The sequence below is a fragment of the Natrix helvetica genome (genome assembly GCF_964273705.1).
Source record: "Natrix helvetica genome assembly, chromosome: 2".
Classification (NCBI taxonomy): Eukaryota; Metazoa; Chordata; class Lepidosauria; order Squamata; family Natricidae; genus Natrix; species Natrix helvetica.
In genome coordinates, this window is record NC_138552.1 from 110683324 (window position 1) to 110699869 (window position 16546).

General features: G+C 42.3%; 1 protein-coding gene across 2 annotated transcripts in view; it reads left to right on the top strand.

Moving 5' to 3' along the window:
* The window catches only part of CLSTN3 (calsyntenin 3), a 37045-nt gene extending 24878 nt beyond the window's left edge, over positions 1-12167 (top strand). For both annotated transcript variants that reach the window (XM_081943031.1, XM_081943032.1), the window contains 8 exons: positions 334-491; positions 672-820; positions 2682-2908; positions 4605-4775; positions 7677-7822; positions 7926-8061; positions 10867-11084; positions 11166-12167. In XM_081943031.1, coding sequence (XP_081799157.1) covers positions 334-491; positions 672-820; positions 2682-2908; positions 4605-4775; positions 7677-7822; positions 7926-8061; positions 10867-11084; positions 11166-11333 — 1373 coding nt within the window. In that variant the 3' untranslated portion in view covers positions 11334-12167. The remainder of the gene's footprint in view (positions 1-333; positions 492-671; positions 821-2681; positions 2909-4604; positions 4776-7676; positions 7823-7925; positions 8062-10866; positions 11085-11165) is intronic.
* Positions 12168-16546: the final 4379 nt, after the last annotated feature.

Sequence of the window (16546 nt, forward strand, 5' to 3'; positions counted from 1 at the left end):
GTGGTTTCGCAGCTTGTGAGAGGGACTGAAGCCGAGACTGAACACAGTTAAAATTTCCACCGAATCTGAGCTATGGTTGGGTGTTAAGAGATGGGGTAGCTTTGGGGAACCGATTCTTCCCTGTAAACACCAAGAGAAAACTGGCTCTGCACAATATGCCACCCTCCATCTTCTACGGGGCAGTTGCTCTGCTTCTCATCTGGCTGCCTATCCAAGACTCTTTCCCTCCTCCCCTCGCTGTCGCTCTTGCCATGCTTCCTCCTTTTCTCTTCTCTTTTCTCCTGTCTCTTCACCTGTCTCTCACACCACCCCTCCTCCTGTATCCTCCTTTAGGAGACTCTCTGCCGATTCATCACTTCTTCCATGGTTATCTGGCTGGCTTCACTATTCGCCCTGGCAGCCTTGAGAGCCGGGAGGTGATAGAGTGTCTCTATGCCTGTCGTGAAGGGCTGGACTACAGCGACTTTGACAGCCTTGGCAAAGGGATGAAGGTATACCTTCCCCTGCCTTCTGGTGGCATGATCTTCCTTCCTGCCCTGTTAGCACCTTGGCTTGGCTTCCCGGATCGTGCCTGCTCCTGCCCACCGGAGAGTCTCCTCATGTCTCTTGACAGCAGCCCTTAATACTTCCAGCAAAACTGCCTCACAGCTGCCTTCCTCTTCTCCCCACAGGTGCATGTCAACCCCTCTCAGTCCCTTCTTATTTTGGAGGGGGATGATGTGGAAACTTTCAACCGGGCAATTCAGCATGTGGCCTATATGAATTCCCTGCGCTTTGCTACTCCTGGAGTCCGGCCTCTCAAATTGACCACCGCTGTCAAGTAAGTGGGATCACTGAAGCTATGCAACAGCCTCCTGACAGCTGTAACTCTTGTTTATATTTCGGAGCCGATGCTGCTCTGTCACCCCAATTGTCAATTTACTTCTTTGCTTGCAGTGTGTGTGTGCTTTAAAAAGGCAACTGGGGCCTTTTAGGGTGAGGAAAGAGGGGGATGTAGGGGGAAAAGATGGAGGCAAAGAGAAAACAAATCTTTTGGTAATGATTTCTTTATGGAAGGTGAAAATATTATGTAGTGGCAGGAGAAACCAAGTGAGGTTCACAGTCTTTCACAAGTGATTATTTGTTCCTAGAACAACATCTGTAAAAAATGTGAGCTATGTATTCTCCCTACTTTAGGTACATGTTAATGATATGCCAGGATAATTAGATACTGGAAATCAATTTGTTTTCAGTCCAAAGCCTCTGGAGGACTGAGTGGGGATCAGATGATGGGACTTAGCCCTCTCTCTTTGTCTTATTTTCTTGATGGTTGGTAAGATTTGAATTGGAAAAATAACGTTGTTTTTTTTTTAAAAAAGATGGGGGGTCTTTCTCTGGCCTAAATCCTAACCCCAAAACTGTTGTTATGAACAGCCACTTGGAGCTAAAAAAATGACAGCCAAAGCTCTACATTTAGCTGTTGGGTTTATGGTACAAATGAGAATGAAACCAAGACCGCGTTTATGTGTGTTTTCATTTGTATTTTACTCACGGCATTGTATTTGCTCCGGATTATTTTATTTGCATTTATTTATTATTTGATTTTTATCCTCTCTGTGTGTTGCTCTATGCCAGGGGTGTCCAAACTTGGCAACTTTAAGGCTTGTGGACTTCAACTCCCAGAATTCCCCAGCCAGCAGAGCTGGCTGGGGAATTCTGGGAGTTGAAGTCCACAAGTCTTAAAGTTGCCAAGTTTGGACACCCCTGCTCTATGCCCTTTGCTTGAGGGCTTATATGCCTAGTCATAAGTTGAACTCAGAGTGACCGACTGGCCCAAAGTCACCCATATGGCTTTCATGCCTAAGGAAGAACAAGCCTCTTAATTTCAAACTGGCTCTCTTGATTAGGAACGCAAAAAGGCTTTCAGGTGAAAATGTTGAATTTACACTGAACAAGCGGAGGATAAGACAGACCAATGAAATCTTCTCCTTCTCCTTCTTCTTGGAGCTATCGGCTCCGACTGATAGCTTTAGCTCTTATACAAATAATCCAAACAGAAAAGCAGAACTATTTTTCTCCTGGAGAAGAATGTGCAATAGTATCACAAACACAACTGTGCGATTCTTTTTGTCTGCCAGATAGAATACGCAGCAGCTAAGGGTAATTGCCCTGGGACTGAGCAGGACATTCTAGTCTCAGTCATTGGCCAGGGAGCCAAGATTCTGTGGCTAAATTGTCATGGAAAAGCACCAGCTCAGAACGATTAGCCCAGACCAAAGTAAATATAAATGCCTATTTATGTATAATCACTTCGTTTCGCATTACAGAAATCCTGATCTGCTTAGATTATAAGCCATCTGTATACAGAAATTGTTTAAAAAGCAGGACGAAAGCAAATATATAATTAAATAAGCCAGAAGCTTCAGCAGGCCAAACTGTGTGATCTACCTATTTGTGATAGCTGTCCCTTTGTTTTTAGGCTGCTGTCTCTCTCTCTGTTTTTATCTTTTAAAATGGATTTCTTTCTTATTTAATTTTTGTTGATGTTAAGCGCTATCAGCTGAAAAGGAGTATGCCAAGGCTGGGATACACTATAGACTTTCTTTTAAAACAAAACAGCCGTGCACCCAATTTAGATTGAATTCACCTTGGCAGAGAACGAGGCAAGGAGGGCCTCATGGATTCTTTCTTACCCTCTTTAGGTGCTTTAGTGAAGAATCGTGTGTCTCTATACCAGACGTGGAAGGCTACGTGGTTGTGCTTCAGCCAGATGCTCCACAGATCTCACTGCGTGGCAGTTCCCACTTTGCCCGGCCTGCTTCTGACTTTGAAGATACGGAGGGAGTTCTCCTTTTTCCCGACCTCCAGATTTCTTGCTCCATTTCGCATCAGGTGGAAGCCAAGAAGGATGAGAACTGGCACGGCACAGGTCAGTTGAGGGACACGTCTCCTGACACAGATGCTGTGGGACACAGCAGGGCGAGGAAGAGCCAGGCATTGGAAAGAGAAAACAATTTTGCTGAACTGTTTTTGGCTTTGGCGGGGATCCTAGGAGCGTAGCAGTGCTAATAAGTTGCACCAATGCTATGGAACGACTTGGAAGAGACGTTTTTTCTTCGGGTGATGTTTTACTTCAGACAAACTTACCAGAAGCTTAGCATAGCTATTTGAAGGCTAATTCATTTAAAAAGGGGGTAACACTGTACAGTTGAACATTGGGCCTCCAAATGTTAATGGTTTGATCATGGAGGTTTTCAGAACCACAAGATATAGCTGGAGGATGATGACGTTTTTGGAATGCTTGGGATTAATTTAGTGTAATAGTGATTTGTCTAATAAATGATAGTTAACCAAACAGTAGTTTAATGTAATATATAAACTAAACCTAGCCTTTCCTTTCCTCTCAGAGGAGAAAGAAGGATGGAAACAGAAAATAGCAAAAGGCTATAAAGCACAATGTACTTATTGTTAAGTTTACCAATAGCAGAAGGAAAGATGGGCCATTTTTGCTCTTTTTTGCCCCCCCCCCCTGAGCACACTGCAAGCCCCCCCCCCCAAAGCTATTCGTGCCTTTTATTTGAAAAAAATGGGCCGTCTTGGGGAGGTTTGCATACTGTATTTTATCTCTCTCTCTCTCTATCCCTCTACCTACCTACCCATAGTACTTACCTACTCTCTCTCTCTCCTTACCTACCTACTGTATTTCTCTCACTTTCTCTCTCTCTATATATATATATATCCCTCTCTCCCCCTACCTACCTACTGTATTCTCTCTCTATGTCTATCCCCCTATCTACCTACCTACTCTCTCCCCCTCCCTCCCTCCCTACTGTATTTCTCTCTCTCTCCCTCTACCTATCTATCTACAGTACCTACCTACCTACCTACTCTCTCTCTCCCTCCCTCCCTACCTACTGTATTTCTCTCTGTCTCTCTCTATATATATATCCCTCTATTTACCTTCCTACCTACCTACTCTCTTTCCCTCCCTCCCTCCCTACTGTATTTCTCTCTCACTCTCTCTATCCCTCTACTTACCTACCTACCTACCTACTCTCTCTCTCCCCTACCTACCTACTGTATTGCTCTCTCTCCCCTCCTCTACCTACCTACCTACTCTCTCTCCCACCCTCCTTAACTACTGTATTTCTCCTTCTCTCCCTCTATCTATCTACCTACCTACCTACTCTCTCTCTCTCCCGCCCTACTGTATTTCTTTCTCTCCCCCCTCTCTCCCTCTCTCTCTCTCTCCCTCTATCTACCTTCCAACCTACCTACTCTCCCTCCCTCCCACCCTACTGTATTTCTCCCTCTCTCCCTCTCTCTCCCTCTCTCTCCCTCTATCTACCTAACTACCTTTTTTAAAAAAATGCCTCTTCAAAACCTTGGTGCGTCTTATACTCTGAAAAGTCATTATTGTCTTGAAATTAAAAATTTATTGTGCTCTCATTAAAGGTATTATTTTGATACTTAAAATAATTTATCTTGCCCAAAGTATGATTTGCTTGGATTTCCAGTGCAAATTGTACACACCTCAGCTTTTTATAAAATTAAGGATTTTTTTACCTTCATACAACAATTACATCTGTTTTATTTTCTTCCCTAATGTTTTTCCTTCCTGGCAGTGGCAGATACACGAATGTCAGATGAGATTGTTCACAACCTCGATGGTTGTGAGATCTCCCTGATTGGAGAAGAATTGGATCCTGAACGAGAATATCTGGTCTTGGACGGAGCCTCCCTCCAGCAGCGAGGTCTGGAGCTCATGAATACTTCAGCCTATCTCACTGTCACAGGTATGCATCACCTGAATAGTTATTTTTCTTTTGCCATTATCCATCTCCTTTGTGTCAACATCCTGAAATGCTCAAAGTCCCTAAAGCAGGGGTGTCCAAACTTGGGAACTTTAAGACATGCTGGCTGGGGAATTCTGGGAGTTGAAGTCCACAAGTCTTAAAGTTCCCAAGTTTGGACACCCCTGCCCTAAAGAAACTAAAACTCTTGTTCTGTCAAGTAGAAAATGTTGCATGAACATGGTCAAACTAGCAGAAATAATAGCATATCCTTATTTTAAAGTCATATCTGTCCTAATTCTCTAGACCAGTGTTTCTCAGTTTTGGCATATTTAAGATGTTTGGACTTCAACTTTCAGACTTTGCCAGCCAGGATCCCACCCAAGAACATGCAGGCTGGAAATTCTGGGAATTGAAATCCACACATCTTAAAGTTATCAAGGTTCAGAAACACTGGTCTATTGTATCATGTCACATACTGTATCATATTTCATCTTATTGCACTTCATTATAGTATACATTATAAATGTTAATGGAAATAAATTATATTGATGGGGTATTTATAAAAAGTCTCTCTCTCTCTCTCTAGTCTTATTTTCTCCTTAGCTTAGCTCAAGTATGATAATGTTTTGGAAACAAGCCATTAAGAGAAATTCCATTTTAGGGTGGTAGGCAATGGAAAAATGGTAATATTCCAAAACGCCACCCCAAATGCTACCCTTTATTTTGTTTGATAGTTACCTGTTAGTGCTCTGCTCAGACATTAGTATGGCAATGGCAGAGAGAGGACCTTTGGCACTGTATATATAATTCACACGACTGAGAATGTCAAATAGGGGGTACAGTTCTTCCTTGACAGTCGGAGTGCTCCAATGTTCTCGAAGCTCTACTAACAAAGGGCTATAAAAGTAAGAGGGAAGTTTTCAGTTTCTTATTCTTCTCCTTCTTCCTAAGTGCCTTATGCTTTGCGAACCACATTAGGCATTCTGTGGAGCAATTGGTGAAAAGTTTATTATTGAAGCACTCCTGCTGCTGATTGTGTTCTACTCGAAATAATTAAAGAGAGCCATAGCTGGTGGGCACCCTTTGAGCATCTCTCTTCACATTTATAGACCAGACTGGTTATATGCCAAGAGACTGGGGAATGGCAATTATTGAACCAATCTATAAAAAGGGCAATAAAAATGACCCATGGAACTAAAGACCCATAAGTCTATTGAGTGTTCTTAGCAAGTTATATGCTGAGCACCTAAACTACAAACCTCAAGGCTGGATAATCTCAGAGGGCATAATTAAAGGCAGGCTGGATTCAGGGAAGGGAGATGAACAATTGATCATATTTTGATGTTTTATTACTTTGTACAAAAACAAGCATCTAAAAAACTTCCTTTTTCAACTTTAAGCAAGACTTTGACCCAATATTCAGAAATACCCTCTGGGAAAAATTAAAAAGTACCATTAGATGCCTCCTCTACTTCATTCAAAAATTATGTCCCAACTCATCCTTAAAAGTGAGGTGTATCCCCCAAGGGACTTTATTGGGTTCAGTAAGTTTAAAAAAGGAGCATCAGGAATATATTTTGGGCCCTTCCCGTTTCAATTTCTACATTAATTCCTTGACTGATCTTTCGCATAACCCTGACTGCCATCCTCCCAACTTAGCACAACACAAAATCCCAATACTTCTTTATGCTGCTGCTGCTGCTGTTATCTTGGTCCAACCCCAATTGGACTGAAGAGAGCTCTTGCAGCAACATTAAAGTACTGCAGACAAAATCATGTAGGCCTCAATTTCAGCAAATCAAAAACCTTTTGTTATTATCAATGCAGTCTCTTTTTCTCTGTCTTTGTGTTTTTCTCTCCAGTTACAGTTACTTTGCTTATTGGCTTGTCTGTAAGACTAATTTCTGGCACCCATCCCTGCAGAGCTTTTTCTCTCTACCCCATGTCTCTTCTAGGTTCATTTTAGTTTCCTAATTGGAAGTTTATCCAGTTGCTTTCCTAACACTAAATTCCCTCCCTCCCACCCATACAGCACACAATTAACTCAAAACAGTAATACAATTGGTCTTGGGGAGAAATGGAGCACTGAGGGGGGAAAAGCTTTAGAAGGATGAGTTTGGGTGGCCTCATGTGCAGCTTGTAAGAAAGTTAAGTGATGGGATAAAGAATAGTTGTAGATTGGCTGCATTGATCATTTCCTGCTGCAGGATTCTAGATGCTAGTGAGGTAAACAGTCTAGGTTTTTCTGTCCTGAGAAATATGAACAGAGGAGGGAATGAAAAAGCAGTGGCAAAGTAAAGGTTAAGTAGCCATTTTCCTGTTTTTTCCATGATGTCTTTCATAGTATTTCACACCAGGCATTTTCTTTATTTGTAAATTAAGTTTAGTCTTCTAACTAAACTTCCCCTCCCTTTCCCTCCTTCCCCTCCCCTTCCTTTCCCTTCCCTCCCTCCCTCCCTCCTCTCCCCATCCCCATCCCATCCCATCCCATCAGTTTATAAATTTAATATAAAGTAAAATGTAATAACATCTCATGAAACACAGAGAAGAAAAACAGCCAAGTTTGAACATGGTCCAGAGGTGGTAATTCAGCAGGTTCTGACCAGTTCTGGAGAACCGGTAGCAGAAATTTTGAGTAATTCGGAGAACTGGTAACTACCACCTCTGACTGGCCCTGTCCCCCATCTATTCTCCACCTCCCGAGTCCCAGCTGATTGGGAGGGAATGGGGATTTTGCAGTAACCTTCTCCTGCCACGCCCAGCAAGCCACACCCAGCAAGCCACACCAGGCCCACCAAGCCACGTCCACAGAACCAGTAGTAAAAATTTTTGAATCCCACCACTGGTCCACTTGCCATCCTTTTTCACACCTGAGTCTTGATGTTCTTTTCCCACATCTAGGGGTGGAGAGCATAGCTGTGTATGAAGAAATCCTTCACCAGATCTCCTATTGTATCCACCGTGGAGCAGCCCTTTATGAAAGAAAGTTTCGTCTTTCTTGCACTGAGATGAATGGCCGTTACTCCAGCAATGAGTTCACTGTTGAGGTAAGTTTCACAAGAGAGTTTGTGACACTCAAAAGTTGTGAATAACTGAAGTAGAACCAGTTGGATATAACGTAATTTGAACTTAGTTAATTTCTCTCTACAGGTGAATGTCCTCCACAATATGAATCAAGGCGCTCATCCCAACCACATTATGAGTGGCCAGCAGTTCACGCACCGAGGCCACCATCTGCCTCCAGAGCTTTCCGGGCATAGTCTGGCTAATGTCCACCGTAATTCTAGTATGTACCAGTTGATATACAAAATACAGACTATGGAATGGTAACTAAAGAAAGCAAGTTAGCAGATAACAATTTTAGGGCCTGAACAGATAAGACCCAGAAGACCCCAAATGGATTCCTCCATATAATTTTATTCAAAGCAATTATAGTAAAGAAGAGGGAATACCTTAGGTCGTCTCTAAATCGAGAAATAATTCTTCAAGAGAGTCTTACATGCATCAAGGAATAAATTAAGCCAGTGGTGGGATTCAGTCGGTTTGCACCAGTTTGGCCAAACCAGTAGCTAACACCATTGGCTTGGCTTGGCCCTCGCCCTGCCCCTCGCCCCTCTCCTCCCAGCCACTCCTCATGTGGCTGGCTTTAGTCTAGGTTAATCCGGCTGTTGGGGGGAAATGAATGGGGGCCTGGGGAGGAGGCACCTCATCTATTGTGGCTGGGAGACAACTAGGGACCATGAGCAGGAGCCTGCAGCCTCAGCAGTCCGGTGGCAGAAAGGCCCTGGCGCCTTAGCAATGGCCTATCTAGTCATTTACAATGTGGTCATGACAGCCGGGTGAGCGAGAGCCAGCACACTCTTGGTGGGTGGGTGGGCTTGGCTTCAGGGTATGTGTTGGGCTGCTTCTTCTCAGAGAAACCCTGGCTTCTCTCTCTTCCTTCTCCCGGGTGTAATGGCCTTTGCTCCTTTGAACGTGCCTTTCTTTTCCTTTACCCGGGCAAAGTTTGGAGATGCATATGAGCAGGCACCTCTTCTCTTTGGGATACTTACCAAGGACCCCAGCTTGGTGATTAAATGAGAAATATTTTTATTTCTAAGTGGGAGGTCATTGTATAATATGTGAGCGTTTGCTTCTCCTGAGAGCTTTCTTTGTCATAATATATGCTTTTAATGTGGTAATAATGTTCTGGCGTGTACACTTAGTGCAGTGATGTCAAGTTGACCACATCCACCCAGTCGCATAACCACCCAGCCAGGCCTACCCAGCCAGTCATTAGGGCAGAGAAGCGGTTGTTAAATTCTTTGATTCCCACCACTGAATTAAGCCCAGTATAGAAGAGGTAAAATAAGACCACTTGCCCAGATTTCACAAGCAGCCAATAATTGCATTCAGAATATATTTGAGCAAAACTGCATTGCTGTGATTAATCTTTGGATCCTGGTGATTGGCGAGAAGATACCTTTTGCCATAAAGCATTTAATAACCCTTGATAACCTTGAGGCTGAACTGTGTTCAGAAGTGTAGAAGAACCCAATGCCCAGGAGAAACAATCACGTTTATTACATTGATAGATGGGTTCCTTACAAGAAAGAGGGACACCACCCCCATCCCCGGACAACAAGAAAGTTGTTATAAAAGGGGAAGGGAAATCCAATTTGCTGGGCAATTTAAGGAAAGCCAGGCAGGTTCTTGCCTCTGTCCCTGGGGTTATTTCTATTGTTGGGGAAAACTGCCCTTTCAGGAGCAACAGCAGCAGGGTTGGGAAACAGGAAGAGAAGGGAGTGTTGAGGACATCAGGCTGATTGACGGTGGGATATTTGAATTGCTCTACTAGAGTTGCCCTTGGGCTCATGACTCATCATCTTTGGTTATTTGGGCTCGCAGGGAGATCAGTTTGGGTCTGATAGAATTAAGCAAAGAAAGGAACTCAGATTGACCCTGGTAAAGACTGGGAGGTAAAAAGCTTTTTCTTTTTATGCCTTTGAGTAAGTTTTTCTCGTGACCGTCTGGACACAGTTTTCTTGGCAAGGGTTTTTGGAAATGGTTTGCGTGTTTCCTTCCTAAGGCTGAGAGGGAGCCTGAAGGTCAGCAGCAGGCTTCGTACCGAAGGTGAGTCTAGAACTCACTGGTTTGTAGCCTGGCATTTTAACCACTAAACCACACGTTTCTATTTGTTACCTTTATTTTCTCCATTACAGAATTACTGTAGCACTTCATGTCGCTGTCTCTTCAAAGGCAGCATAACCTGACTTTTGTAAACCTGGGTGAAGATAAATGTAACCATTCGGAAAAATGAAGACAACTGGATTCGGTGTGGGTGGTTTGGCCTCAAATGTTCCTCTGAGTTCCTCTTTAAGTAAAATGGGGAGAAGGAAAATGGATTCCCTCCCTTGCCGACTGTTTTTTCCACACCTGCTTAACAGGCACAGAAGGCAGTGTGAAGGCTCGGTGGTTAAGATGCTGGCCTTGTCACCTGGAAAGCTGGCAGCCTAGGTTTGAGACCTGAGACATGTGATGGGGTGAGCTCTCATCCCCACTCTTGCCAACATAGCAGTTCTAAGCATGCAAATGCAAGTAGATAAATAGGTACCATTTCTGTGAGAAGGTAATAGTCATGCTAGCCACATGACCTTAGAAATGTCTTCAGACAGTGCTGACTCAGTGGCCCTTGAAACGGAGAAGAGCTAGTCACCTGGAAGAGTAAAATCTGCAGGGACTCCTTTACCTTTTACTTTTTACAGGCACAAGCTACTGCTTTTCCACACCTGCTTATGAGCACAGGTAACTGTACCATCCTGAAAGGTTTTAAACATTCTACTGCTATTTCGATTTTTGTGAGTAATATTTTCCACGTACCCTTGCTTTCCAAGGTATCTGACTCTAACACAGCGATCAAGCCTTTGTACCTGCCACCCATTTGGGGATCCTTTTTGTATATTTATGCCATCTCTCTTAACATTTTCATTCTCAATAGATTTTTGCCTCCTGCAAAAAGTTGTTCATGCATTTTATATGACCCTCCCCCTCAAAAGTGCCCACCAAACATTCTTTCCCCAACTCTCTCTCTCTTCTCTTTTCTATTCTGCAGTGGTTCCTAGTGCTGCCACTATAATCATTGTGGTATGCGTGGGGTTCCTGGCATTGATGGTCATCCTAGGTGTTCTGCGCATCCATTCCTTGCACAGGCGAGGGAGTGAACGGGAGGGTGCTGGGGAGTCTGCGGGAAGCCAGGGGAGTGCCAGAGCCAAGGAGAACGAGATGTTCTGGGATGACTCTGCTCTCACCATTATTGTCAACCCCATGGAGGTGAGTGAAAGAAGGGATGGACAGGTGGGAAGAGGCCATGTTTTAACTTGGATCACTCCCTGTATCCTTTCTCTTCCGCAGTCATACCAGAGCTGCCAGGAGAGAGTAGCAGAGGCCAATGAATCCAAAGCCAGGGAAGCAGCTGAAGAGGAAGACAGCAGCGATTCTGAATCACCAGATAGCCTAGCCAGCAATGCCATTGATGAGCGGCGCATTGTGGGCAAGCATGATGCCTCTCGTCGCTACTAGAGGGATATAGTGGATGGGGTAAAAGCGGACCGTCACCAAAAGGTCATGCTTATATTTAATAATTGGGGATATGGCCTGTTTCTACACATTTTCTCTATTTACATTTTACTCCCTCCCCTTCCTCCTGTTTTCTCCATTGTTTGCACAGTGGACTGGCGAGGACAGTTTTGGTGCATGAGGCAAAAGACGTAGTTGACATATTCTCCCTCTAAATTACTATGGGGGGTCAATCTTCAAGGGAGTTCCTTAGCTCATTGAAACAATTGAGAGCTCTGCAAGAGCATTACTGTATATTTTATCCTGCGTTAGCCATTGATTTTGCTCTGGTTCTGCTCTGCCTCTTGAGGTTAGTGCTTCCCTGGGCCCAAAATGTATCCATTTTGATCTTCATTAAAAACAATCAAACAGCAGGGCTCAGAAGAAGAGCCCTTCTCTCGCCTAAAATTCCTAATTCTTCTCAACTTACAAGCTTTTTGCTTGGACTGGTGGGGCAGGGCCCCCTGACTCAATTCCCAGTTTAGGATTGCCACCACACTTGAGAAGGATGAAATGAATTGGCATGCTATGTAAGCAAGGCAGAGAGAAATGGGAATGTAGCAGGGACAACACAAGGGGTACATCAGAATTCCCAAAATACTATATATATATATAATATTGTATATTTTTTCAATGTTGTTGTTTGAGATTCTTGTTTGATGCAAAGAAACAAAAAAAAAACCCTGCAGCTTGTGTCGCTTTGTAAAATTGTCAATAATATTCAAGCAAGTGAAGGAAATATGATATGGAAAAGGGAATGGAACACATTTTAAAATAAAAAAAGATTTTAAAAATGTATACTCTGGGTTTTGGAGCCTCTTTCTTCAGAAATAAGTTTTGTTGTCTTGCAAATGCTTTTACCTGGTGTTAGTTAAAATAGGGCAAAGGAATACAATAATTCAGCAGAGTTTTGTTCACCGTTGATCACGTCAGAGGTTTCCTTTGCCTAAAGTCTGTGAATTGCAGGATTTATTTGGCAAGAAGAACAGTAGAATGTGCAGAGCTCAAGACTTTTAGGTGTAGGAAATTAGCACCCACCCCTCTCCTAGAAGAATGAAATATTCTAGGAAATATTAAAAAGGCAGAATATTATACCTCCCTGGATGAGAAAAGGAGAAACATGCTCTTGGAAATTAGCCCCCACCTTTGCTAATAGCCCCAGAAAGACTGGTACCAACCTATCTACAAGACAAAAGGCTGGGCCATCTTATTTACAAAACAAAAAACCTTCACCCTCAGGACATAATAGAATTAGCCCTCTACCCATCTCGCTACATGGCACCTGGGAAGATTGCACCACCCAACAAGGTTCAACCAAGCCTGGGACTCAAGACAGCCTACAAAGTTACCCTTGCATGACCCCATGGGAGACTGACAACCAATCAGAATACATGCCACAGGAACAGGAAGCAAGTTCAAAGCCCAAGAGAGGGTATAAATCTCTCTCTCTCACCCATGGGCTCAATTGCCCATGACCCCAAAAACCCATGTGATCCTGCCCACCATTAAACCATCTTTCCAAATCCTCCATGTTTCCAGTGTTTTTCTCCCCACTTGGAACTGAACCCAAATGGACACTTCTTCCAACAATTTGGCACCCAAAGATGGGACTCCAAGCTAACCTGACCAATGAACCTGGCCCAGGTAATCCTACCTTGCTGGCAGCAGATCCATTGAGTCTGTAGGTGAGTTTTCCTGGACCTTGGCCATTTGGAACAAACGTTTTGAAGGGGTTTTGAGTGTTGAGCTCAAAGGCTGCTTGGAAAGAAGGTGAGTACCTCTAAATTTCAACTTTTAAAGCCCAGTAAAGTGAGGGAAATGTGTGTATGCTTGTGTGTGAGAGTGAGAGGACCCTTCTCCCAATCACAGCTGGATCTTGCTCCCCCTGTGTCTTTCCCAGCCACAGAAAGGCTCCGGTCTACCAACAGAGCCTGGAAAGTATAGGTCAGGTCAGAGCACAGGACCTTCTGTTAGGGAGAGAGTATGTGAAAACGGAATGGAAAAGTGAATGAGTTAAACTTGGGCAACTACCTGGGAAGTCACTGAGCAAAGCCCTAAAAAAAGGGGAGATCCTTACCTTTGGGAAGCAAACAGAGGTCTCCCCAGACTTTAGAGAGTCCAAAAACTGCGGTTGTAAAGCTAGTGGAAGGAGGTGCCCTTACTCACTGCGGAGAGAAGTGGAGTCTTCCCAGACCCCTTTTTGGTCTGCAAACTGATAGTGGGTGTTTCCCTATAAAAGAGGAGCCCTAACTATTATAAAGTTTTTTATATATTTCATTTTCATAATAAATAACCACATGTATACTGTTACATAACCAACATTATTTTATATTATTAAATATTAACATCAATTCATCTTACCATCAACCCCCCCAAAATGATTATCGGCTCCTCTGCTCTCCATACACCATATTTGTACCTTATCCATCACTTTCTTCTCCCTCCCTCCTCCTCCTACCTTCTTTCTTCCCTCTGTCATTCTTCTCTTCTCTACTTCCCCTTCCTCTCTTCTTCTCCTCTCTCCCTTTTCCACTCCTTCTTTCTCTCCTCCTCTTCCCTCTCTCCTCTTCTTCCACACTCTTCATCTCATTTACTTAGTGTATTTCAGCTCCAGACCAAGCTCCATTTTATGTTGATGGCATTTATAATTTCACATCAATAAACATCTTTAATTTTAACTTCTTTTTTAAGCAATGAAGAAAAAAAGAGTATACATATATAGTAATTATATTTTTAACCCCCCCCCCCCCAATTATTTTTGGCCGGAATGTAGGCCTGATTACACTTCCCAGCTATTCCCATCATAATATTGTATAGTTATACATCATTACCCTCCCCAAATTTTTAATCTGTCTTTATAATCTCATTATAAGTATATTTCATGTACCTCCTCCTTTTTCCATATCTTAACGTAATTTATATTTAATTGTCTTTAAATAACAGTCCTTGCTATTCAATGTTCATTACAATTCCATTGGTCTGCTACGTAAAATAACAAGCAATGCACATCTCACTCTGTTCATCTTCTTAAGAATTCTATATGTATCCATATTTCATATATTTAACCTATATTTAATTGTCTTTCCATTATCATATTCAATCAATTAATAACTCAGTTTAATTATTGTGTAAAAGAATATTTCATATATTTTAACCTTTATTTAATTATCTTTCCATTATCCTGTTCAATCAGTTAGCAACTCAGTTTAATTATCATGTGAAGGTGTAAATCACATGCCTCAACTTTATATTCTCCACATAACAATTTCGAAGTATCAGATTTTTCCCTAACAAGTCTTTTGTCCCAATTCTCTATTCCTGTCGCCTACCTTTTCTTTGTTGGGACATGTCCACCCTTTTCAATTTTCTCCAAACCACTGTCAAGCGGTGAAATCTTTTGTCTTCTTTTTATTTCCCTTTGTTAGGACATATCCCCCCTCTTCAGTTTTCCCCATGCCACTATCAAACTCAGTGAAATCTTTTTTCTGCTTTTTATTTTCCTTTATTGGGACACCTCCCCTTTTTTCAATTTTTCCTACGCCACTGTCAAACTCAGTGAAATCTTTTGTTTATTATTTTCCACCATTTCTACCATTTCATTACCCTTCCCCTTTTCTTCCTTCATTTCCTGCTTCTCCTCAGATTCTGGCTTCAAAATTCTGTTTAAACTTAATTTTAATGATTTATGCATATTTTTATATGCATAAATCACTAAACGCAATTCTTCAAATTCCCACCTTTCCATAATGTCCAGTTTCAAAGTTACAGTTAGTTATACAGTTAATTATAATTTAAGTTCCAAATTTTCCAAGATTCTTCTTATTTTGCAATTCTGGTCCAATTTATATTCTAGTTCAGTTAAAACAGAGAGGTTCTGATCCAGCTATATATTTCAGTTCAGCTAACATGAAGAGGAAGAGAGGGGGGAGACATCTTAATCATTTTGCTTTCTTTGTTATTTCCTCCGACAAAGAGGAGTTTCCAGCAATACAGCTTGATATTTTAAAATCCAGATTTAAATCCAGGCTAGTGCTTTTTCTTGATTTTTTTCCCTTGTGACATTCCACCTCTCATTGATTAGTGTTGCTTAAATTATGTTTTAATTAGAACAAACTCGGACAAATCAAATCTCCTTGGTATGCTTTTAACTTTTGTTTCTCCTCCCCCTCCTGCTTTTTCCAAATTCTGATTTATGTCTGTTGGTTAATTAAATCTTCTTTCCAAGCTTTACAATTCCATTCATCGCTCAGACAAGATTAGATTATAAGGGAGAAAATAGTTAAGATATGTTAATTAGGACAAAACTCGAACAAAGCAAGTCTCTTTGGATGTGTTTTTAACTTTTATCTTCTATTCTTTATAGAGTTCTCCATTATTAATTAATCTCTTTTAAAGATACAATCTTTTCAAGTCCAGATTCAAAGTTTGTGTTTCAATGGGTTAGTCAATTCTCTGCATTCCTCATTTCTGTCACCAAGTTGTTTAAAACAAGCAGTTCTTTTTGGGCTTGATTATTTTTAATCACCATTTCCCCCCTCTTCTTTCTTTTCTTTCTGCCAAAATCCCAATCTATCCATCAATATTATTTATACTCACAAGGTTCTTTGCCTTTTCCAAATTCTGGTTTGTGACAGTTGGTTAATTAAATCTTCTTATCAGGTTTCACATACCTTTCGTACACCACTCCTGCTTAGATGCTTTGGCCAGCAGCCTTCAGCTTAATGGTAGCCATGTTGCCATGCTGCTTTCCCAGACGCCGATTCTAAGAACTAATCTCTGACCTGCGAGGAACTTGTTACATTCCTCTAGGTCTAATGAGACTCAGCTCCCTCTTCACTCCCCCCACAGGGAAGTTCTGATCCAAAAGGATCTCGGCATTGGTTTGTCTGACAGAATTTATGTGAGGCTCTTCAGAGCCCACATTTTTTCCATCTGTCTCGCTGAGGTACTCCCGCCCATTTCGAGGAGCCCTTACTCCGATAGGGAACCAGAGTCCTTTGCAACCTTTTTTTTGGTCTGAAAATTGCTGACCGGGCAGGAGGCTCGTTTAGGAGGGAATTGAATCCCTACATTGGAAAGGGAAACAAGGGATACTCTAGCTCAAGGGTCAGGGTAGGCTCCCCGGGAAAAGACTTGCTTGATGCCTGGGACAAAAAGAGGCAATTGCCTGTCCAGGT